The 25,801-nt window shown below is 38.7% G+C and overlaps 1 protein-coding gene across 2 annotated transcripts in view; it reads left to right on the top strand.

The window, feature by feature from the left end:
- Positions 1 to 19,886, top strand: part of CHKA (choline kinase alpha) — a 34,046-nt gene extending 14,160 nt beyond the window's left edge. For both annotated transcript variants that reach the window (XM_075928306.2, XM_075928307.2), the window contains exons 3-12: positions 6,677 to 6,730; positions 12,268 to 12,381; positions 13,262 to 13,395; positions 13,777 to 13,881; positions 14,276 to 14,334; positions 14,915 to 15,002; positions 16,560 to 16,668; positions 17,063 to 17,169; positions 17,646 to 17,727; positions 18,562 to 19,886. In XM_075928306.2, coding sequence (XP_075784421.2) covers positions 6,677 to 6,730; positions 12,268 to 12,381; positions 13,262 to 13,395; positions 13,777 to 13,881; positions 14,276 to 14,334; positions 14,915 to 15,002; positions 16,560 to 16,668; positions 17,063 to 17,169; positions 17,646 to 17,727; positions 18,562 to 18,621 — 912 coding nt within the window. In that variant the 3' untranslated portion in view covers positions 18,622 to 19,886. The remainder of the gene's footprint in view (positions 1 to 6,676; positions 6,731 to 12,267; positions 12,382 to 13,261; positions 13,396 to 13,776; positions 13,882 to 14,275; positions 14,335 to 14,914; positions 15,003 to 16,559; positions 16,669 to 17,062; positions 17,170 to 17,645; positions 17,728 to 18,561) is intronic.
- The last annotated feature ends 5,915 nt before the right edge of the window (positions 19,887 to 25,801 follow it).

Here is a 25,801-nt window from a genome sequence, read left to right as displayed (position 1 = left end):
TTAATAACCCTTTTGGTTTTAGTTAAAGCTTCTGAAAGAGAACTAGTTGAATGTATCCATAGTCAAATTACAAAGTAAGTTAGCGATACTTGTATATTCAGTAAATGATTTTCAGAATAGAATATTATTAGTTTATGGCTTTAATTTTAGCTTCTTAAAATGTGAGTCCTGAGGTGTGAAAATGGATTGCAAAACTTCCATATTTGAGTAATGGGCTTAACTTTTATCTTTTTATAAAAATGACTTTGAAAGATGTAATTGTGCATTAAGGAAAAACAAACTACAAATACTTAAACTCAGTCACCTACTTCCTTCCCTGAGGGTTTTTTCTTACCCTTTTTTCTGCTCTGTTTATAGAAGAATCAAAACAAGATTTGGGGCTTAAATTTAGTCCTTAGATTTTAAACTAAGTTGGCTTAAACATTTGAAATTGTGCATTCCAAACTTTTCTAATTTTTTGATCTTGGTGTTGAAGGATCATCTGAGATGTCTAACTTCCTTTATTTCCGTAGTGGCAGTGAAATGACTGCTCTTGTTGGTGCAGTTCACTAAGGGTTAAGTAAGCAGAGAAAGTTCCAAGGTAAAACTTTCAGATTGCATTGAGGTTCACAATTTCTGTCAACAAACATTTGTCTCTTCCAGCAACTACATCTTGTACTCAAATTATAATGTAAGCAAATGGCTTTTTTTTAATTGGGGTATCTTGGAAGCCTGATAGGGTTCTGGTGGCATAAATTTAAATGTTTTAAACATAATTATAAAGATAAGATCTGAACAAAATTCTTCCCTCTTTAGTGATTCAGAAGTAGCGCTTGCTCAATTATTTAAAAACAATACAGAAATAAAGGGACATTGAGGAAATTCTCAACTAGTCTTGAGGGCTAACCCTAAAACAATTGCTAGACTTAAGAAATTATTTTAGCAAAATAAGTCACCACTTGTAAGTTTTAACTTGTTTTGCCAGCTCTGCAATAGCAGTTCTGAGCACTTGTCAGTTCATATCCTGAAATTGGTGGTGCACAAAGCAAGATATGCTAGGTTCCCTTAAGTCAAGACTGTATTCATAAAAAAGGAGTGAAACACAGAAAAGTCGATGACACTGTCTTTTTAAATTAAGGATATTGGCACTGCAACTTCCAGTACAAGCCACCTTTGGGGAGGAACAATTTGTTACTAATAGAAAATTACCCCAGTTTGCTCCTTATGAATTTTGGAAGACACAAATGTCAGTACATATAACTCATCAAATATAAACCATGCCAGTCGGTTAAAGCTGCCACACCTGGATAGTTTTGTCTTTCCTCTGTCATAATAATTTATTATATGTTTAAGCAGTTTTCTGTGTGCATGAATTTGGGGTGGAGGGGGGAGCTGAACTGGCTTAGCCATTATGAATGGTCTCACTGGCATGGAAGTTTATACACATCAAGAACTACTCTTGAAAATCCTTGAGCAGATTTTTTTTTTTTTTAAGAGGACAAGTATTTGTGCTTGTGAAAGGTAAAAATACTAACATGAAAATTTAAGTATTTGAGGCACAATGCAGATATGTCACATGTTCAAAGTAAACTGATGTCTTATGCTGCTTTTCTCATTCTTGCCCTCAGAGAACCAGATTGTTATGGCAGCATTTAATTTTAAAACTTCTCAATGCAACAAAGTAACAGTTGAATTGTTTAGCTTGGTGTATAAAGCGCTAACCTGAAAGGTTTGCCAATGTGAACTTAGTGTTTTGGACTTGAAGACTATTTCATTTGCAGAACATTCTAATATTGTGTGCTGTTTTCCTATTTAAATTCAGAAGAACTAAATCTTTCAGAAAAGCTCCCACATTATTAGAACAGTTGGTACTATAACATCACTTTAAATAAAATTTCATTTGTCAAAATCACTTGATTGTCACATTCCTGCTTCGTCAAAAGAAGCATGAATCACTATTTATTGGGGCTTTATATTGGTTTTTCAACATCGAAAACAAATTCTTCATATAAATGAAGAAAAACAAGACCTGATGACTCTGTTCTGTATGGTCACAAACTTTTCATTTAAGCAAACACTGAACAAGTTAAAATGGCTGCCATGCTTCTGTGGAAAACTGTTCCATACCTGCCTTGCTGCCTTTTATTTTTTGTGACTAAAGAAAATGCAGACTGCTGTGTAACTGTAATTCTCAAACATTTTCCGTGATTGTTGCTGTTTTTTAATGTCTGTCTGTAGCATGGAATAACTACAAATCCCTGGAATTGACAGGATAGCTTGAATGAAGCCAAGCACCTCTTACAAGGGATATATTTGTGTTGGGTGGAGTTAAGGGTATTCTGAGGGTAATGTACCACTTTAGTTGTATATGCATGTGTTCTCTGCTGCAGGCTTGCCCATGCGATCGTGCCTAGAGCACTCTGGTTTCCAGGTGACAGACACGATTCACGGTATAGTATGAGATCTCTGAAGTTGGAGCATTCTCTACAGCTTTCTTATTTTTTTTTAAGTTCTGGGGTTTGATATGTTTAGAAAATAGTAAAAGCTAAGTAACACAGCTGCTGTTTATGCTGTTTAAAATGTAATGAGTAACTGCAAATACAAAAATATTCCACATTCCTTTCCTCTGCTCCCTCATTGGAGAATGGTAACTTTGTCTGAAGTCAAGAGGATTAGAGATGTCTTGATTCAAGATGGTTCCTAGTGCAGGTCCTAAAAACACAAGCCCACCAGTTCCAAATTGCTAAGATTTAGATGTAGTTTCTCTGGTCTCATTTTCATTCAGACTTCTTTAAAAAGATACAACCCAAGCAGTAATTCAGCAAGAACTCAATCCTTGAATCAAAATATATTCTCTTCTGTTTAATAACAAACTCTGGGCATCCCTCTTCTGGGTAGCTTGCATGTTATTTTTGACCATCTGTCTTCAGAGTCTTAGGAGGACTTCCAGTTTCTACTCCTACTCCTACTCACTCTGTTCCTTGGTTATTACAGTTCTTGACCAGAAATCAGGGTTTGAGAATTTCCATTCTGTAACTTTTATTATGTGTTTTGGCTTTTTGAAATAGCCACCAGCTATGGAGGAAATCAACGAAGTTGCATGTTGCAAACAAGCTTGCAAATTAGCTGGGAACAACTGCAAAGCAAACCTAACAAACTGCACCACCCTCAGTCGTGCATGAGCTTGTGCTGACCGACTACTTTCAAAGGCTCAGAGTTATGTGTTCCTCTTCCAATTAGAAGCCATCTTGTCCAGTAAATCCTGGGATATTAGAAAGAATGAATAACTTAAATTCTCATTGTCAAACTGGCTCGTGGTCAGTATTGATATAAACCAGTTATGTTCTTAATACTTAAACTGAGACCAAAAAACCATCTTTGCTGTCTCTGAAGTCATCCGCCATCTTCACTATCTAACAAAGAAGCCTTCAACACAGGTCAACAGTACAGGGTTGGAGTGGGGGGAAAAGTAAAGATTGATTACTCAAAATCAAAGGTCTATTTGGGGGGAATCATCACTGGCTTCTAGCTCTAAAGACTTACAACAACTTTTCTATTCTCCCTATCCCTTCTCCTCATCTTCGTATTGCGAAGTTGATTTCACTGGCACATATTAATCTTTAATTTATTAGATTTACTTATAATCTGCTTTGGAAGCAAATTTCTTTATGCAATAACAAACACTAAGGCTATGTCTACACTTGCAGCTTCTTGCGTGAGTAATATGCAAATGAGGCTAAGCGTGGAATATCGCTGAGCCTCATTTGCACACCTAATGAGCCACCATTTTTTTTCAGAAGAGGCTCTTGCACAAGGAGGAGTGTCTACGCTGCCCCTTCTTGCGCAAGAAAAGCCCTCTTGCGCAATGCCGTTACACCTATTACTTTTCAGGAAGAACGGCATTGCGCAAGAAGGGGCAGCGTAGACGCTCCTTCTTGCGCAAGAACCTCTTCTGAAAAAAAGGTGGCTCATTAGGTATGCAAATGAGGCTCAGCAATATTCCACACTTAGCCTCATTTGCATATTACTCGCACAAGAAGCCGTGTGTGTAGACATAGCCTAACAGTCCTACTTTAAGGAATGGTGGACCACCACTTTAAAATGGATTTCAGAACATGTACATCTAGCAAACTATTTCCTTACAGAAATCTTGGGTGCCATTTAATCCTGATTCACTACTTCAAATAGTTCATTGCTTCTAAAAGTCTCTTCCTTTGATCTTAAAGCAAATATTAGATCAATCACATTGGCTCTTAAACTAGAGTTGTACTTCCTGAGCTTCTGATAACAATTCATTATGTGAAAATTGCATTCTTGTTTTGGCTGGCTGGTCAGGAGTTGGTGAATTACATGCAGTGGCTGGTTTCTGAGCGGTGGTGTAAAAAAAGGTTCTGTGCTTCAAACACTAGTCTTGCAGAGGACTTCCTGGTTTTTCTCAACTAAATTAAAATTATACTTTTTTTTCCCTTTATTCTGATATCTACGTCTTAAGCTTTACTTACCCAAAGATATGTCCGAAAGTATTCACTAGTTAAAGATTCTTCTTGACAGTCATCATAGGAGCTTTATCTAATTTTGTATCGTGACTAGATGGATAGCTTGAGAACACTACTCAACTCTAACCTACTCACAATTGCAAATCATTTATTATGTAACTTTTTTTCCACATTCCATCTTCTGTCTTGCTTGGACACATAATATTCTGGGCTGAGGCAAGGGGGAAAAAAAGGAATGTCATTTTTCTGATGACTCTGAAATATACATTCCTTGTTACTTTCTCCTAAAGATACAGTACAATAGATCCATTAAGAGTCTCACGCATCAGTCTGAAGAATATTCATAGAGTATTGATCCGTCTCTTAATACTGGTATGACCCAAATCAGTTAAAAATGAGATACCCATTCAGGTCTTGGAAAAAAATCTAATCCACTTAACTTCTGATAAAACTAAACTGTTCTAGGAGCATCATGAAGCAGGAAAGACTCCTGGATGGTGAGTAATCCTTTGGCTGTTGTTCCAAGAATGTTCAGTAAAATGCAAAAGTTGTATTGACATAGGCAATGCTTTTCAGAGGAGTTTTTTGTACAAGGTTTAACATTATTGCTTAATTACTTATCAGGCTGAGTGAGTGGCTAGACTAATTATTGAAAGGAATAAATACTAATTTAGTAGCCTTCATATTGTCTGCTAGGAGCATAGTATCTTAGTTGAATAGGAAGTATTTTCTGAAAGATTTTTTTTTTTTAATTTCTATCAACTACATCCTGGCTGTAACTTTTGAAATACATACCATAGCTGTACAGTTTGTGTAAATCATTAGTTTGCTGTGTGGTACTTAGGGCAGATGGTGATGTTTAACTTGTATTTTGTTCAGTCCACACTTCTTCCCCGGTACGGATATGTTGTTAGAGCTTTGGAACAAAGGTATACTCATAGTTCCATGAACCAAATGTTTCTGTTCAGAACATGAGATGGAGGCTTCTTTTATGGGCCTTCACCCTTAGTGTGGTTTAAATACCCAAACAGTAATGTTGCAACAAAATTGCAATATCAATAGCAGCCACACAAATGCTGAATAGAACTAGACAAATACTTGCTTATTTATTTTCTTGCCTTCAACCCCTTCAAGAGACTATGGGTTTTTATTCCCATTTGCATTTTAAATGTGTGACTATTAAAAGCATGTGCCACTGAGGGTTCAGCTGCTGAGGGCATATGACTTGCTAACATTTTGAAATTGCTTTATGATGGCTGTTAACATAGCATAATGCATTATGCATGAAATTGGTTAATGATTTGTTTGTATTAAATTTCATCAAGCATCTTATGTTTGTCCTCTACATACATTCATAAAATTTGTTTGAAAACATAAATTCTGTACTTACAAGAACCTTCAGTACATCTAAAAAATAGGATACACATCTAGTAGGTTAGTATTAAAATTGATTTAAATATTCCTGGAAACTAAAAGATCTGATTATCTAGATACAGCAAAGCAGTTACTCTGCAAGCTTTCTATTGTAACTCTGCCAAGATAGGTCTATATTGAAAAGACTGCAGCAACACAGCTATACCTGTATTTCTGTATTGCTTCAGTGCAGATGTTATGCTGACAGGAGCACTTCTTCCGTTGGCATAGTTAACTACTGCTGCTTGCAGTGAGAAACACTCTCCTCAACTAGCATGGTTTATGGCGGGGAGGGGTGTTTGGTTAGTATAACTGCATCTCAAAGATGTGGATTTTTCACAGCCCTGAACACTGTAGTTATAACAGTGTAAGCCTGTAGTGTAGACAGGGCCTAAATGTCTTCGCTGTTAAATTACTTACCGGGAGGGAGAAGAGATTTCCAATGTTAAATGTACAATTTCCATAAGGTCTTAAAGTTCTTCTAAACTGTCAACAAATCAAAATCCAGTGTGAAATACTGGAAAATAGCTTTCAGTATATTATGGCAGTGGTTTGAGCTCAATGGCACATCCTTTGAAAGCTTTGGAGTAAACTATTGTATGCAGTGAGATAAAAATGGTGTGGTTAGATGTTGGAGACTAGTGTTGTAGATATGATTAAATCAGTGGACAGTTAAATAGTCAACTGTAGCTTTTTTTTGTGTGTGGTGGTTTGTACTCCCTCTGTTCTGGTGGCTGCTGATCATGTTGGCTTTCATCTTCTCACTACTTAACTTTTCTCATTCATAGAGGTCCTGTAATAAAGGAGGCTCTGGACAGGCTCAGAAGGAAAATGACTTGCAGGTAAGTAACTCTGGTTAGTTACGCATTCCATAGAGAGGACTCTGTGCCTTTCTCAACATGGGTATGTATAGCCACTGCTGCTCTTGGAATTGGCTCTTGTTCTTAGCCACTGACCTACAAAAATAAAGGTAGCTCAGTTATTTGCTGTCTTTTGCAGTCATCTTTCCTGCATCCTTCCAGTGCTTTTGGTTTAAATGCCAAAAGGACTGCATACCAAAGATTTGTGACTTCAAGAACACTTACAATGTGGAGGATGTCTCAAAGTTGCCAAAATGTTTCTTGCTTACAGGTTAATTCTTTATAATACTAAATATGGAGTTTATTCTTATGTGAGAGATATCATTGGCACAGGTTTCTCATTCCTCGTTCATGCCATGATCTAGAGTGGTAGAACTCCCTGGCAGTTGTCCTGAGTCAGGAGCAATAGAACATGAACCAGGTGCAAGCCATTCTGCAACACCACTTTGCTATCCTGTCACTTCTAACTGTGGTTGGAGAAGAAGGGAAATTTGTACGCTTGAGGCTATTTCAAGGAGACTTAACAGCTTCCAGGGTGAAAAGATCAACATTAGTAGAAATATTCAGGGTTCTTATGTAGTTATCTATCAGTTAACAAAATACAATAATATATGTTGATAGGTCTGTGCTGTCCTGGGTAGCACTTGACAAACTTGGGGTCAGGATTTTCTTTTTCAATCCTGTAAGGATAAGTACTTATAAAGATGTTGAACAGGTTTACTAATTTATATATATATAAATACATTATTCTCAGTGTTGCTTGAGTCCTTAACTCAATTAACTACTTTCCTTCATTTCATTTTTAAAAACAAATGTACATGCTTGATGTAAAACATTGTTCTGGGGTGGGGTTGGCGCGGAGGGGTTCAGTGTGCAGGCTGCTCTGAGGAGAGAGGACTACCCCAGCCCTCTCACCACAGCAGCTTGAGACCAAGTGAGAACTACAGCTTCAGCAGGCACAGCCAGGAAAGAGGTGCATATCCCCCAGCTGGGGCAGATCCAGGTTGTCTATCCCCTGTGCTCCCCAGCCAGAAGGAGGAATTCAGCAAGCTTCATGCTTTCCTTTTGTTGCCTGAAGGGAAACAACCAGCAACAGTCTCCCTAAATGGTGCATGGGGATGGGAGGCTCAGGGCTGGATGGGGGGAAGGGGAGGCACCCCCCTAGTCATGCCCTTTCACTGCTTGGTGATCTGTGTCTCTTCTGTGTGGCTTTGAGAAGCAATCCCATTCCGGGCACATCCCACTTTCCTGGCACAACCAACTCATACCTTGCTTTAAATGGGAGGAAGCTGTATACCACATTTGGTCATTGTAGCTCTTAACGTTTAGGAGAAGTTCTTGAACAAACAGACACATTGACAAACTCAAATATATAGAAGATCTAGGAAAACCTAGCTAACAAGAGCAAGGATCAAGTGACCTAAGACTGAATTGCTGATTGGGAAATATTTACAGTGGATATTTGGCTGCAGGTGTCAATGTGCAACTTTCAGAACATACTTTCTGAAAGTGATAGAACTTCAAAACCCCTGAAGCTTTGGCTCTGCACAAATCATATTGCCTATGAGTGTGCCTGCAGTTCTTTGCTTAGCTTTGTAACCTTGAAACATCATTTTAATTAGTTTCCAGGTTAAAAATTAACAGGTCACTTTATACTGCCTAAAATACAGTACAGAATCCCTTTTTCAAAGGCATTAAGGTAAATCATTAACCCAGTAATATGTCAGTTTCTAAAGGACTACTTAATCAGATTTGTGGTGATAAACTTGCTTTTAATTTAAACTGCAGCATTAGATCTAAAAAAAATTGGTGTAGGTAAACAGTAGTATGACTTGACCATATAGATCGATATTTACAATGACAGGTTTTCAAGTGTGGCTTTTTTTTTTTTTGCTATTTCCAAACAGTACATGTGGATTAAGTGTATGAAAGGTGGAGAAGCAGAAAAGATTAATCAGACAGGTTCATAGAACAACTGCACTGACCTGCTTAACAATTGTCCTAGCTCTCTAATGCAGTATTCCAGAGCTTGTCCTTGGAATTCATTCCAAAGCAGGCTATTACCTGTTTCTAACTTTTAGTCCAACAATAAACTCATGCACATACTGTGATGTAATACATGAGGGTCTCACTAGTGATGGTCAGATTTGTTTACATTCAGATCCATGTAAATGCTTTAGCTTAGACTCTTGGGGCTTTCTAGATTCTTGCCATACCATTGGTCTTAAAACAGTTGAATAAGCTTTACCAAAAAGCTTATACATCTTCTATAGGAATATCAAAGTTTCTAGATTTTTCTCAAATTGTTAACCATGTAATTGTTAACAATTTTTGTCTTCCATAATTTGGCTATTGCATCTTAATGCTGGCTAAGGCAGATGAAGAAACTGTCATGTAAAAAATTTAGAGTACATGAAATTTCATCCCCTCATAACTTATCCCCTTCTCATACATCAAAAGTGCTAGGCCACTTGCTTGTTCCAAGTTATGAAGAAGGCTTATGCAAAAGCATAATCCATTGTTCTGCCCCACCAACAAAGTGTGACTCCCTGATCCTTTGTTGCCCAGGGATAGGTATTCAGTTTGTGTTATCTTCCAAAAAGGTGGTATTGTAATTCTACCTTTCTGAATCCACTTTTTTGAGTCCCCATTTCTCTCCCAGCTTTCCTTAGACTGAAAGTCAAAATCTTACCTAATGCTCAAGGAATATTTGACAGAGCTAGGTCTTTGTGAATAAGTTATTTGTCTTTTAGTTCAAGGAGAGATTAGAAGAAATCCAGGGAAATATCTTCAGAGATGTAGAATTACAGACAAACAGTTTCTTCAGCTTTGTCTAAGTAAAACATGCCTTCTAATTAGCAACCTGCCATATAAAGGCCAGGTCTACACTAGACCAGGCAGCTTGGCTTAAGGTACTCAACTCCAGTTAGGCAGAATTCATTGCTGGAGTCAGCTTACCTTAAGACAAGCTTGTGGGTGTCCCCACAATGGAAGGCTGCTGAGAGAAAACATTCCCATTGGCTTCTCTTACTCCTCACAAAAAAGGGGAGGTACCAGATGCTGGTAGGGACACCCTCTGAGTCTGATTTAATGAGTCTTAATTAGGCTCACTGAATCCAACTCTAGAAGATCAATCATGGCAGCTGCAATCTTTGTAGACAAGACCTAAGTACCTTCAGAGGAGAGTGCCAATTCACCTTGCAGAAATAAGGAAGTATGACTATACAAATACTATTCATTTTGGAGCCATGGTGCCAGTTTACTTGACACTTTAAAACTTAGATGCCCCAGAGTGCCTAGTCATGAACTGGGTATTTGTTAAAAAATTGGTGCTTCTGCTACCATGTTGAATATCCATTCTAACTTGAATTATGGTACTTGGCAGATGCTTCCACAAGGGCATGTGAAACTATGGAGAGTATCTGTTAAATGCATTAATTCTGCTTCAGGAAATGAAGTTGAGAATGCTGTATGAAGAAAGGGGGCACAACCATTACGTGCTGCATGTAGTAGTCAGATTTACCACTGGCACAATTCTGAGATCCTTAGGCTTAGCTGCTTATATTTTAACTCTCTTAAATACTTGTGGATATCTTTCTGTCCTTTACATCTTGCACTGTCAAATTAGAGACATCCAAAAGGGCTTCCACCAGAACTTCTTAAAACTAGTACAAAAACTTCCATGATACACAACCTTAATTTGGAAGATTAGTCACTGTGGTATCTAATTGCAGCATACATTTTGAAGTCAGTCTCTCCAGAGATGTCCCAAACCTAGATTTAGGTTCCTTACTCAGGAATCCAGTGTAGATGCTATTTTTCTGAAGGCAATGTTGATGGGGCCATTCTGCCTTTTGGGTTAGAGGTAGCTTTGTACATGAAGATCAATCAATTCCCCTTGTTTCTGCAGACACTTGATGTGTTGGGAAGGGGCTTCAAGAGCAAAGGACACGGTGGAGGGAAATCCAGAGTATCTGGTCTCTGGCATCTTGAAGGTGGCAGGAGGGGAGAATCTTCAGAGGTTTAAGATGCCCACACGGACCTTACAAGCCTTAGATATATTGGAGGAGTATTCTGCCCCCTAGATGTTTGCCTGCTTGCATACTTGGGCAGGCACCAGTGCATCTATTCATATTTGGTTCATGTCCTCATGTTTTTTCAGCTGTGAGGGCCAGAGATGGTCAGTACAGCTGCAGTACTAACTATAGTACAAATACAATGAGACCAAGAAAAGCATTATGAAGTCAAAACTTTGAGAAACTAAAGAGAACACCATGGAGAACAAGACCAGGAGCCAGACAAAGCCAAAAGGGAACTGCTGGAGGCAGGAGTAGGGTAAGCGGCAGGCTTCAGAGCACACTTTCAAGTGAACAGGAACAAGAAAGGCATTCTGCACCCCACTATCTGAAACCACTTTTCAACCTATCTAATGCCAAAAAGTGTTAGAGCTCAGTATTAAAAATTGTCATGACTTCTTACATTGTATAAACTCTCCTGGGCAGAGTCTGTCTTTCTATTTATCTCCAACTCCTTAAGTATCTTCATCAGACCTTTGGGATTTACTGTATTACAAATAACTTCTTACCATAACAGCAGATCCTATAGTGCTTCTTGTATATTATGGTTTGTACATCTTTATAGAGCAATTCTTGGTCATGGTGGCACCTACATTTCTGTGTAGCAATGTGTAGAAAAGTCATCATGGCTTATTTCTAATTCCTTTTCATTCATGTAAAAATATGTTGACAAATGTGATCATGTCATGCTGCTGCTGGCATCTTTTAAAGGAGTGGCTGCTTTTGTAGAAGATAATTTTAAACGTGATGCTTGCATAGCTATTAGTATATTTAATAGTTTTGATTTGTTTCCTAGAGATGGAGCCAGAGACATAATATAAATCTATTCGTATTAGGGTTTTATAAGACACTGTTGTTTTTTTTTTTTTTCCTCCCATAATTGTTTTGAACCAGGTTCTTACCTTATACTCCTGAAAATAGGAATAGCTTGGTTACTAAAATATTTTTGTATTGTAACCCTACATTTTAATAACACTTTTCCTTGCTTATTAACCATCTATGAATTTTGCAGTGATTGACTATTGATATGTTAAGCTTTCAGTAGAGACTTTATATTCTACACTTCATGGATAAATAACCATGAAAATGGTATCCACATTGTAGTGAGTTTAAACTTGACAGGAGTTGCTTGTAAAGAATAGTGAGCAATTTCCAGGGAGGCACTAGGAACCAATGGGCTTCTTTCATAATTTCATTGACTAAAGTTTTCTCCTGAAACTGTAACCCTGCCTGGGTTTCATATTCTTTCTGTTGATCTTTTTTTTTTTTTTTTAATTGTCCCCCTTCTCTCCCCCCTCTCCCCCTGGTGCAAAAAAAGCCAAAATCAGCAGAAATCAGTGTATTTAAAAACTTAATACTAAATAAACTTTCACTTTGGGAGCTTTAGTCTTCCGCATACTAAACTTAATCCTTCTGTAAACTTTTTACCTTAATTTTATACAGGGTGCAGAAGCCATGGTTCTGGAGAGTGTTATGTTTGCCATTCTCGCAGAGAGAAATCTTGGCCCAAAGCTGTATGGAATCTTTCCACAAGGCCGATTAGAGGAATTCATTCCAGTGAGTCACTTCATGATTAATCAACAGGCTAGTAGCTGTAGAATGTTGTAATTGAACATGATTGGGGACTGTCTTTGGACTATATACAAAAACAGATGTGGGAATGAAATACTCGGTACTTGTAGTTGTTAGTCTTAATTTGTTGCTCTAACTAGACTTCCTCACTCTAATTATAAACTCGGGGGGGGGGGGGGGCTGGCTATGTCCCTAAACATTTCTGCAGTTGAAAAAGATCATAATAAATATGGGATGAACTAAGCTTGAGAGCAGTCATTCTGTTAACAATCAAAAGAATGGCTCAGAAGGCACATTTATTTTCTTCAATGACTCCTCTAATGTATACACTGGACTTTGGGTTCATCTAGACTACGGAGAATGGTTGAAAATATATGAAAAGTCTGCGGGAATTTGCATATCTTCATCTGATCACACTTTCAAAGCATAGTTAAGACGTGGCTTTTTCAGCGGAAACCCCACCCCTTTGTCGAAAAGCTGCGTAAACCTTCTTTTTTGAGGAAGAGCAGCTTTTCAACCGGGGGGGGGGCTTTGCCAAAAAAGCGGCATCAGAGCTTTCGAAAGTGTGATCCGAAGAAGATATGCAAATTCCACGGGAATTTGCATATCTTCTTTCGACCATTCCCTGTGGTCTAGATGAGCCCTTTAAGTGGTGGGATTTGACCTTCTGACCATACAGAACAGAAGATCAGAGGCTACTAAATGAATAATTAATAGCTATTCTCACTTAAACTTCTTCCCAAACCATTATTGTGCTCAACCCTCATGAAACAGTTTTACTCTACTCTGTCATTTTAAAGCTGAGTGGTGATATTTGTTTCTCTGTCCTTATCAGTTCTTTCAAGTGTGCTTTATTTTATTACAGAGCAGAAAGTTAGACACGGAAGAATTAGGCTTACCTGATATATCTTCAGAAATTGCTGAGAAAATGGCCAGGTTTCATGCTATGAAAATGCCATTTAATAAAGAACCTAAATGGCTTTTTGGGACAATGGAAAAGTAAGTCTTCTCACTTTTTATTTTAAGTTTTTTATAAAATAGGTAAAAAAAAAGATAGCAGCCAATGACTATCTTAATGTGTAGAAGTCCAGCTGCTATTCAGAGTCCCTTCTATAATTTGACAAGTATTTTGTAGAGATAAAAGCTTTCTGTTTCTAAGCATCTTTATCTGAGGGAGCCCAGAAGACTTACTTAACTCTCCCCCCCAGAAGCTTCTATTTGGTGTCTTGATTTTTGAAATATGTGGGGGGAGGGGTTAAATATTAAATTAAAGAAAAAGCTAAAAGTTCTCAACTGAAGTATAACTAATTCTGGACTTGGAATGTTAATATGTATTTAATCATAACATTTGTACCAAATTTAACTTAATTTTTTGGTTAGGTATCTAAATCAAGTACTGAGGATTAAATTTACTAGAGAATCCCGGATTAGAAAATTGAACAAAATCCTCAGTTACAATCTGCCACAGGAAATGAAAAGCCTAAGGTAAGATTTTTAGATTGTTTGCCACTGTTGTACGTTTAACTTCTGAATTATATATTCAGACTTCTGTGGTGGTAACACTTAAATAGTTATCGGAATTAAATAAACCTACAGGCCAAGAACTGATTCCTACAACCTCCACTGCTGATCCTTGTTGGAGCATGCTTGCGAACAGGTGTAATGATATACTGAGTTGATTGTAGTAGAGCCATACTAATGAGTGTCCTCATTTCTGTGCACTTAAATTCTCAGCCTACTTGCCACATTAAAATGTAGTTTTTGCCAGGAATACTATGAAACCTGGAGTTCATGCAAAAAACAAGTCTTATATTTAACTGGGTCTAGAAACATATTTTTTTTGTCTTAACTTTTTATTTGCCCTTTACTCTTTTTTCAGATCTATGCTTGAAGCTACTTCCTCACCAGTTGTCTTTTGCCACAATGACTGCCAGGAAGGTAGGATGGCATTACTTTGGAAATTTAGTTTCATACTGCAGTGTTAAGGAGTAGCCTTGGATTATTTCTTGTAGTTAACCATGCACACACAAAGCAAGAGTTTAAACCACAAAAACTGGATGGAGACTTGAGCTAAATGCTTGTCTTGTTTTAACTATAGGTAAGTGATGCTGCATAGTGAAAACATCATCACTTGGAACACTTACATTCAGATTTGATTCCCTAAAACATACACTATATGGACAAATTTTTCAGTGGCAAGCAGACTAAATGAATTTCTGTTAATCCTATAACTGGATTGTTTTACAAACTTTCTTGAACAAAATCTGAACTCTGAAACATTGAATTATGATGACGTGTTGAGTTGGGAGAAGATGCAGGGATTTGACAGACATGTTGCAAATTATATATAGGTATCCTGATGCCTTCATGTGTTACTTTCCTGTTTGTCAAAAGGAATGCCAGAATACTGGAGCAAACTTTAAAAAAACCAAAACTTTTTATTAATTCAGATGATACTACTTCAATAACCCCAGTAATTCTGCCACTTCATCTTTGTTTTCTCAAAACTCTTCTTTAGGTAACATCTTGCTTTTGGAAGGCAGAGAGGATTCTGAAAAACAAAAGCTAATGCTTATTGACTTTGAATACAGCAGCTATAATTACAGGTAAATTGTTCCAAACCTAGCAAGATTTTCCTGATGGGCAAGATTGGCACTTCTTTAAATAAACTATAATAAAAGGAAATAAGATTTTCTAAATCTAATCTTTTTCCAATAAGTTGTATTTCTGTACATTACATTGTGTCCTGCCTTTGATTCACCCAAACGTGCCTGAGGCTTTGAGTACAGGCTAAACTGGCAGTCTCATGGGTGCCTGCATCAGTGTATCTGAAATCTAATTCATCTGCAAAAATCTGAAAATCCAGAGGACTGCAGTTCAGTTCACACAGTGTTTGGCTTGTGGTGATGTGCTTCTTAGAAATGACTTTCCCCCCTAAATGGAGCAGAAAAGTGAATAAAAGCTCTTATTTAGAAAATACAAGAGATCTATTAACCAAAGTTGTGATCCTTAGTATTACACTTAAGTAATATCTAAAATCATTACTGCATAATTAAATACTCTGCTAAAATGACTTAGTTTTAATGTTAATCTTCTTAATTACATCCACTGTCCTGGTGTTTTTACCCAAACAGTTTCCTAGTAGTTTGCTTTCTTTTGAAATCAGTTGTTGCAGCAATCTTGCTCTAGCTCAGGAAGATCGAATTTTGTTACTCTGTTCGGCAGCTACTTCAAAGAACTCTTGCCCACATCCACCTACTAAGTTTAAAAAAAATGAGTTACTGGTGTTCTAAATGTATCCAAGTGCAGCACGAGCATCCACTTACTATACATGAACATCTGTGGAATTACAGAAAGTGCTAAATTAAACATAAGGGCTCCTGCTACTTGCTGCAACAGTAACTTCATGTTGCTTTCCCCCACCATTCCCCCAAGAGCTTGAACAGTCACAAACAGCTGGCTCTGGGAGGGCATGGGGAAGAGCAGGGGTTAATTGCAAATCAACGGATTTGTGGCTCTGAAAGTGCTGGGAGGAAGGGAGAGGAGTAAAGTGCAGGACTCCAGTGTACTAGAGGTACATGGCAGGAGGAGGGCAGGTGGGATCTACAGGCCACAGGTAGAACCCCTGTGGACTGCCCACTGAGATGGAGGACTATGTGGTCCACTCACTATTTATGGTTGGCAATTACTGCTCTAAATGTACTACTCTACTAAACTTGATCACAACAAACGGAATTGAACTCATTATGCAGGTGGTGTATTAGCCACTTGTATAGAGGTAGGTTTTTATTTAATCAAGTTGTATCATCTCCTGCATTCCTTAAATGCTGGCAAATAATTCTGTTCTTCAATATCTTGGACCTCTGTGGTATTTTGAGTTAAGGTCACAGATTCTAGGCTGAGAAACTCCACACAAAGAGCAGTATCAAGTTCTCTTGCATGAACAATAAGAACATGGGTATTATTTCTAACTTTTTTTTTAAACACAAAAGGCTCGTTGATGCGTCTTGCATGATTTGCTTTTACTGCCAATTCTAGCCTCTGTTCTCATTGTGCTGTATAAAAAAATTAAATAACAGTCTTGAAATTTTAAACGAGCAAATATGTAAATATTATGGAAATTTGAGGAACTCTGCCCTAACTACTGAATCACTCCTTTTCAGAGGATTTGATGTTGCAAATCACTTCTGTGAATGGATGTATGACTACACTTATGAAAAATACCCATTCTTTAAAGCCAGTTTTTTTAAGTATCCCACAAGGATGCAACAGGTAAGTGCATAACATTGAATGTACTTTCAAAACTTTCATTGCTGTCAGTAGTTTTTCCAGGTAGAACACTTACCATGGTCATTCATTTGCAAAGTTTGTCCTGATGTTCCTCTGGTTTCAGCTATGGGTTGAGACCAAAAGCAAAATAGTTAGGCAGAATATCAAAATGGTATCTTTTGAACTAATGGGATACTGTCTTTATATACTAAATTATTTATTTGTTGATGAGGCATTCTTATTTTGATTCTCAGGCTTTGAAATGATCCAAAATGGTTAATACTCAAACTTTTAATCTTGGAGAAAACTGGACTTCTAAAACTTTTAGCATGTTAATATTAACCATTCTTGAATGTAGGACTTATGTTTGTGTTCTCATGATCGCTATTGTCTTTAGCTTCATTTTATCTCCAGTTACCTTGCTGCATTCCATAATGGATTTGAAAATCTAAGTAATGAAGACAAGTCCAAAATGGAAGAAGATATGTTGATAGAAGTCAATAGGTGACTATTTATTTATATTTACTGTAGTGAGTAAAATTTTGGCGTTTTGCATACAGTCCATCTGCTTAACATTTACATTTGTGTCTTATGAATTCTGTTTCTTGCATCACCTGAGAAATTTCTAGTTAGGATTTGCATTAAATAGATTTTTATGGTAAATGAATTCTTGTTCCATGTCAGAACTCTTAAGGTGCAGTGCAAATAGTAAACTTCAGAAATTTACTGGTGACACTGCACAAATTAAATTATGCTATGAAAAACTATAAGAAAATAGGTGTATTTTCCATCTTTTTGGGGATTAGTCAGTGGGAAACGAATGTCATGACATATAACTGCTTGGGACAAGAAGTAAGTGTGTGTGTGTGTGTGTGTGTGTGTGTGAGATTGATTTTGACTCTAGGTTGGCTAGGTAATGCAATTAATGTGGGATGCCAGCAGTGTGTCCTTCAATAAACATTTTGCTTTGTAACTTACAGGTTTGCCCTGGCATCTCACTTCTTCTGGGGCCTATGGTCCATTATACAAGCAAAGATTTCATCCATTGAGTTTGGATACATGGTATGTTTTTAAGAGTAAAATCTTAACCTTTCTCTTTATTAAAAGTACTCCTTACTCTTAATGTACACTAAGATTTAAACTTAGTGCTTCATTCTTAAGAGATTCACCTGCTTCCTACTCATTTGGCTTTTCTTGAGTGTAATTGTCCACCCTCCTGCATCATTATAATGAATAAGTGAAATGTGATACTACTGTTAATAAGATAACTTCCACTTCTGTTCAATACTAGACAGAACATTAGCAGAAATATTTTTTTTAACACCAAACGATTAACGCTCCCAGACTCTTCCACCTATAGTTGAAAGTGTTGCAGCATCTGCCCTCCATAGTACTTGCCTTAACATGTAAACAGTGGATTCTTAGTTTTAATACTGTTGGTTCTGGAGCAGAAATTTTTTCCCCATAGCTTTCTTCTCAAACTTCTCTAGTAAGCTTCCTCTCTGGAACTAAGAATGGTAAAGATCTTAGTTTAGTTATAGGGAGAACTTGCTAATAAATGGTTTAGTACACTTGAACAGTATTATAGTATTGGCTGTAAGTCCTATTTTGTTGCTAAGGAAACTTACACTGACATGAATCTAGTACCCAAGAGTCAAGATGAGAAATGCTGCTAACCTGAGATGAGACTTGAATGTTGCTATTAAAGTTGCTTAAAGGGTCTCTTCCATTGCCCCCAAATGCTCTTGGAAGGTGAAGCCAGGAGAGTACAGAAATATTTAAAGCTATAGTCCTATTCGATAGTCTCTTAAGCTGCAGATAAGAATGTATGTACACCATGGCAGCACACAACTGACACTTTCTCAGGTAACTGATCATTTACTTCATTTTATTTAGGACTATGCACTCTCAAGATTTGATGCATACTTTGACCAGAAGAGGAAACTTAAAGTGTGAATATTGGAAGAATGGACAATCTTACTACTGTACTGTACAAAGAAAGCATCTGGACAGAACTTCCACTGTGCTTAGGCTACTGTATCTGTAATGAAGGCTTCAGTGGGTTCCAGGTTTTTTTGGAATGCAGATATACAATTGTGAAGACTCTACAAAAATCACTTGGTTTATTTGTTTACAGTTAAGAGAGTTTTGGAATGAGATTGGGAGGCAAAAGTATAATACAGCAGTGCAATATCTTGAAATCCTTTTAATCAAAAGGGTATTTTATATTATGGGGAAGCTTACAGTTTGTGGAATACCCACCTGCATCAAGAGCAAACAGTGTTACTGTTGGTACTTAATTTTTTATTTTTAGGGGTTGTATTGATATACTGGTGAATGTTATGTGACGGAAGACTTGTAGATGCATTGTAGACACTACTGGTCAATGGGAAGATCATTTGTGTCTGAAGACAATTGTTATACTGTGAAGCTGGCTGAAAGGCCTTACTGTGAGTTATTTGTATTAGCCTCATGTCCCTGAACATTGTCTCAAACAGCAAAGTGGTTAAAGGACACTAAAGCAATTTGCTGTCAAGTGCCATCTAAATATAGATGAATGTAGTTGTCATGTACATGTCTTTGTAGAATGAAATACAGATGAATCTTAAACTGGAAATTTCAAAGAGATTTGGGATGATGAGCTTATTCATTTTCACATCCTTCACCAAGAACATGCTTTTATTGGTCAGCCTGGCTATATAGCAGTGCTATACAATGTGCTGTATATGAAGCTCTCCAGGCTTGGCAACACTAGGATGAGTGCCTTGAATTACTCTAACCCCTCAATGGCATTAACAATCCTCCAGACTGGAGCCAGCCCTTTTCCTTAACTTGGGAGGTAGTAGCACACTATCAGTTTTAAGGAAGTTGTGTGAGGATGAAGGGAAATATTTGGAAGATCATCCCCTTTCCCTCAGAGCATGAAGAGAAGGGAGACAATTTTTTGACCAATTGAGGCATATAGTTGGCTTGTTGGGGCACTTTTTTAGTCTCCAACTTCCATCTTGTTCCAGCAGTCCAGTAGAGTGTGAAATGTTAACATGATGTTGAAAGATAGATATCTATATATGTCCTGTGAAATCTACAGCAGATATGTAAACATTCTCTGGAGAAATCTTTGGATTTTTTTTTTAATTTACTTTGGCCATTGTTATATTTGTGTTTGTGCTTTCTGGCAAGACATACTATATTACAATAAATTTTTTTAAATATTACCCTTACAGGCATGTGTGGAGGATAGTGTATCAGTACTTGAATGTGCCATGTGTCTGCTATACAGTGTGACTTCCAGTTGCCATTTCTGATTCTTTAGAGGGGCAGTTTGCAAATACTTTGAATTTGTAATCTCTTTAATTCAGTGGCTTTGGTTTTTGAAGTTGATGTTACTCCATAGAAATCCTACTCTTATTTTTAGCAATGAAAAATGAGTGCTGATTATCTGGGATTGACTCTCTAAGATCATATCCACTTTCAATTTCTCACCTTTATTAGCCTGCCCACAAAGATAGACTGGCTTAAATTGTCTAGTGAATCAGTCCAATCTGTGGCATTCCTTCCATGTAAAAGCTGAACATGATCCTCTCAACTTATTGTATATACTAGCAAACTTGAGTAGAAAATAGATGCACACTTGTGTGGCTTCTTAATTTTGTAACTAATTAGACAGTTTTTTCTTATGTGTAAAATCTCTCCCTTCCATGCTTTAGCAACCTAACATTTGTACAGAAATGTTAATGTGAAACAAATTGAGGCAAACATTCTAAATGTAGGAGAATGATCAAGTAGTAATGAACCTTAAACTATGCTGAAGGAGAAAAAGCAAAGATCCTTTTGGGTGAATGCAATGATAATTTTCAACTGTAGATACTTATTATGTGGGCTAAGTAATCAAACTCATTAAGGTAAATTTTGACAGCACAATTGGGTTTGTAAGCATTACACCAATAACACTTTCAGCATTGGACCTTTAATTACAACATGGAATTGAGGTGGTTTGCCAGTCAATAGAAGACCTTTCTAGTTGCCATAACATGCCAACTAACCTTTAGCAATACATGTACACTATGCTTACACCACACCTGAAATGTACTTATTCCATGGGAATACCAGTGCAATTTATTATACTTGGGATTGTCTCACATTCACCTAAATGCAGAGTGAGACCTATAGTTCATTTTCCAGAGACATTCCTCATGCGACAGTTACTCGCAGCATGCAGTTCACTGAACACTATAGAATTCTCTGTTAACCTCCCCCCTCAAATAGCTTCAGTGGAGGGGAAATGTTGATCCTTCTATACAATGTATGTACCCCTTTCTAATAAATTAAAAGGACTAGTAGAATTTTCAGGTGTTTGCTTTTGGCTTTACTGTTCCCATTGAAGTCCATGAATTTCTGAAAATCTCCCTAACTGTTCAAATAACCCAACAAGGACAAATTTACCTTCCTTCTTTGAACTGCTCTGGTTAATAGCATATAGGAGAACAAAGTCACTGAGTGACTTAGTATAACAGAAAAAAGACCTATGGTTCTCTATTTCCTAGAAATAGGAACTAATATTGATGAAAACTCTAGTGCAGACTTGCTTCTAGCATTCTTGATCACCAGCTTCAGAGGGGTAGCTGAGCTTCAAGGGGTAGCCAAGTTAGTCTGTTACAGAAAACAACAAATTGTCTGGTAGCGCTTTAAAGACTAACAAAACATGTAGATGGTATCATGAGCTTTCATGGCCACAGCCCACTTCTTCAGCTGACCCGAGTTAATCTGTAACTGGAAAAACTTAAACAACAAATAGTCTTGTAGCATCTTAGAGACTAACAACATGTAAATGGTATCATGAGCTTTGATAGACACAACCCACTTCTTTAGATAGAATTTATGTGAATGTTTTAATACAACTCTCTGCTCCAAGCAGGACCAACCCCAACTACATTATCCCAGTCAGGGCTTTGTCAAGCCTGTCTTAAACCTCCTATGGATGGAGATTTCACCACCTACACAACTCACTCCAGTGATTCACCACTCTCCTAGTGAAACCGTTACAGTACGTCTACACAGCAGGGCTAAAGTCAAATTATAGGCTATGCAACTTCAGCTACATCACTTGATGGTAGCTGAAGTTAAAAATAGCTTAATGTGGTTTTTGGTGCAGTCTACACAGCATTGACTCCTTGTGAAATGGTTACCATGAGTCAGTAAGAAGTCTTCCACCTAGACACTATTTCAAAATCAAGTCTGGTAGTGTAGATGTGCACTGTTACTTTGGAATAACATGTTATCCCGAAATAGCTTTCTATGCATTTTAACAGCATGCCTGTTATTTTGAAATACACTTGAAATAATGGGCTGCTTGTTGCACGAAGATTAAAGAAGATGCCAGAATAAAGATTAAAGAAGATGCCAGTGATTTATTTTGAAATTTGGTTGTGTAGACAGTGCCAGATTTTCAAATTAGCTATTTCAAAATAGGCTATGCCATTTGCATAGCTCAAAGTGTGTAGCTTATTTTGAGGTATGTGCTACTGTGTAGAAGCGCCCCAAGTGACATGATCTCTTCCATTCCAGCTTGAAACCCTGTCTCCTTGTTCTCTCATATGCCACAAATGAAAATAGCCTGACTCCATCCTTGAAAACCCCTCATCTCCTTCCCCCTCCCCCTTCAGATAGTTGGAGGTGACTTATTAAATCCTCCTTCCCGTACCCCATTCTTTTCTGCAGACTAAATGAGCCCAATTCCCTCAACCGTTCCTCACAGTCATGTTCCCCAGCCCCCTAATCATTTTTGTTACCCTCCAAACTTTGGACACTCAAACTTGTTCACATCCTTTCTGTAGTGTGGGGGACTGGGTGCAATGCTAGAGATGTGGCCTCACCAGAGCTGACTAGATGGGAGTAATCACCTCCTTAATCTGCTGCCAATGCTCCTGTTAATGCAGCCCAATATGCTATTTGTATTCTTGGCAACAAGGGTATGCTATTGACTCATATCCAGCTTCTCATCCACTGTAATCCTCTAGTCCGTTTTTGTAGGAATGCCATTTCATTCCTAGCCTGTAACAGTGCTTGGGATTGTTATGTCCTAAGTGCAGAACTCTGCACTTGTCCTTGTTGAAACTCATCAGATTTCTTTGGGCCCAATCCTCTAATTTGTCTAGGTCACTCTGGACCCTATCCCTACTCTCCGGTTTAATCTACTTTTCCCTCTAGCTTATAGTCATCCACTAACTAGCTGAGGGTGCAATCCAACCTGTCATCCCAATCATTAAGATGTTGAACAAAACTGGTTCTGTGACCAATCCCTGGGGCACTCCACTTGATACCAGATGCCTGTTAGACATCATGCCATTGTCCACTACCCATTGAGCCCAATGATCTAGCTAACCTTCTATCCCGCTATAGACCATCAAATCCATGCTACTTTAATTGCTGGCAAGACTACTGAAAGACCATAAAGCTTTGCTAAAATCAAGGTGTATCATGTCCACTACCTTCCCCAAGCCACAGAACCAGTTTATATCATCCTAGAAGGCAATTAAGTTGAGCATGCAAGACTTGACTTTGGTGAATACATGTTATTCCTGTTGATCATCTTCTCCAAGTGCTTCAAAATGGATTCCTTGAGGACTTGCTCCATGATTTCCAGGTTTGAGGTGAGGCTGATTGGCTTGTCATTCCGCAGAGTAGTCTTCCATTTTTATCGTGTGGGGGGGGGGGGGGGGGTACAGGAAGTGCAGGAGCTAAGAAGAACTGACTCCTCAATTTGACTGGGATGTCAGGTGGCATCCAAAGGCATCAATCTAAAAAAGGCAAAGCAATTTTTCAGGAAGACTAGAATTATAGGACCAGCAGCTAATTGTAAATGTATTTTTCCTTTCCCATTCCAGCAAGCCAGGGCATGCGCTACTCTCTCTCAAGCACAGGAGAGCTATTTATAAAAAAGTGAAAATAAAGTTGGCTACGCAGTTCGACAGGAGCAGTCAGTCAAAGTAAGGTTGATGATAAACTTTCTTCAGCATAGCAGGAAGTGGGGGGAGGAGGCATTATTTCCTGTCCCTTACAGAGACAATAAGGCTTTCAGGGATTCAACTCCTGAAAGATCACTGAGGAAGCATTGACAGCTCTCAGTGTACAGGATGTAGTTGGGATCATCTGTCATGCCAGACTGAATCCATGTGAAGCAGTAAATGAAGCAGTTCACCAGAGATGGATAAATAGCCCTAATGCTTCCAGAGTGAAATAGAACAAAGAAGTGCACTTACAGGGCCCTGGCATTGCATAGTAAGGAGCTACTGTAATAACTATCCAGGCAACAAAGCTGATCTGTAGCCAACTGCCTATTTGTTTCTCCAGATATGAAGCTGATTTTATTATGGGTCTGATTTTGAATATCCATATCTCCCACTAAGTATTAAGTGTGATTCCATTATCATACACAAACAGGGAAAGACTCTCCCCCATCCATCATAGAATAATACTCCTTAGACAATCATTTCCCATTTCATATGTGTGCAACTGGTTATTCCTACATGGAATACTTTGCATTTGTCCTTATTGAATTTCATCCTATTTACTTCAGACCATTTCTCCAGTTTGTCCAGATAATTTTGAATTATGACCCTATCGTCCAAAGTACTTGCAATCCTTCCTAGTTTGGTATCATCACAGACTTTATAAGTGTATTCTCTGTGCCATTATCTAAATCATCGATGAAGATATCAAACAGAACTGGACCAAGGACTGATCCCTGCAGAATCTCACTTGTCATGCCCTTCCAGCATGTCTGTGAACCGCTTATAACTAACTACCCCTTGAGAAATGGTGTCCAATCAGTTATGCACCCAGGTTATAGTAACTTCCTCTAGGTCAGGAGCAGGCAATAATTTTCTTAGGGGGAGAGGCGGGGGGGACTTCATGAGTTTTGGTATATGGACACAGCCCATCTCTGGGCCCCCAGAAGGGGTGGGGCCTCGGGCAGAAAGGGTGGGGCTAAGGGCTACAGAGAGAGTATGTGAGTGTGAAAAACAGGGACTTTGTGTATGAGACACAGACTTTGTGAAACAGATTGAGTGTGTGTCACAGACTGGGAGGGGTGCGACAGTGGCACAGAGAGTGTGTGTGCTGGCTGCTGCTGGGTAAGTTTCTGAGGGAAGCCACATGCTATTTCTAAATCTGTCCTGCTCTGTCTTCCCCCCTCCTCTGCTCTGCACTCCTCTGAGTCACTTACCATCCACGCTCCAGACTAGGGATGTTACATTTTGATTAATCAAGTAGTTGATGGAATTTCCATCAACTACTTCATTAGTCGATAAGGGGGCACTCGCTATCCTGTTGCGCCTCTTCTTTTGAAATGTACAAAGAGCCACCGAGGCGCAGCAGTCAGGGCCCCACGTGAGTGGGGACTGCTTCGGTCCCCGTTTGCACAGGTTCCCTGCTGCACCTCTTCCTTTGGTTCCCCACTGCACCTCTTCCTTCCTTTCCTTCCTCTTGCTTCCTTCCATTTCAAAGGGAGTGGCACAGCAGACAGGACCCCGCACGAGCAGGGACTGCTTCGGTCCCCATTCGCACGGGTTCCCCACTGCGCCATTTCAAAGGCAGAGGCACAGCGGGGTAGCCAGCGCCCCCTTATCGACAGAGTTACGTACAATTCAGATTTTTAAATTGTGTAGCAAAGCTCAAGCTACTTGTGTAAGTCTATTTAAAATCATGATTGGCTCAGTGTCTATAACTTTTCCCATTTCCTCCTCAGTCAAGCACCCATCTCACCAGAGGCACTGACAGCCATGCCAGACCCCTGAGCAAGGCGAGAGGGGCTCTGTGCTAGGGCTGGGCCTCAGGCAGAAGGGGTGGGGCTGGGGCAACCAGCTTTCTGTGCCACCTGGACTGCACCATGCCACCCTCTCTAACCCTTAGAGCTTCCCAGAGCATGCAGAGTGGCGTTCCAGCTGTGATTTTAAAGGGCCCAAGACTCTGGGCACTGCTACTTACACAGTAGCAGCAGCTAGGAACTCTGGGTCTTTATTAGAATCGCTAAGCCCAGGACAGTTGCCTCCTTTCTCCTCCCCGCCCCTCCCCCCATCTCAGGTCAGGGAGCCTGAATCCTGGTCCCCCAGGAAGGATTTGAGCAATAGGCCTTGTA

Source organism: Pelodiscus sinensis, chromosome 5 (assembly GCF_052426305.1).
Source record: "Pelodiscus sinensis isolate ZL-2025 chromosome 5, ASM5242630v1, whole genome shotgun sequence".
Taxonomy (NCBI): domain Eukaryota; kingdom Metazoa; phylum Chordata; order Testudines; family Trionychidae; genus Pelodiscus; species Pelodiscus sinensis.
The sequence above is the reverse complement of the archived record's forward strand: the minus strand, read 5'-3'. Positions and strand labels throughout refer to the sequence as shown.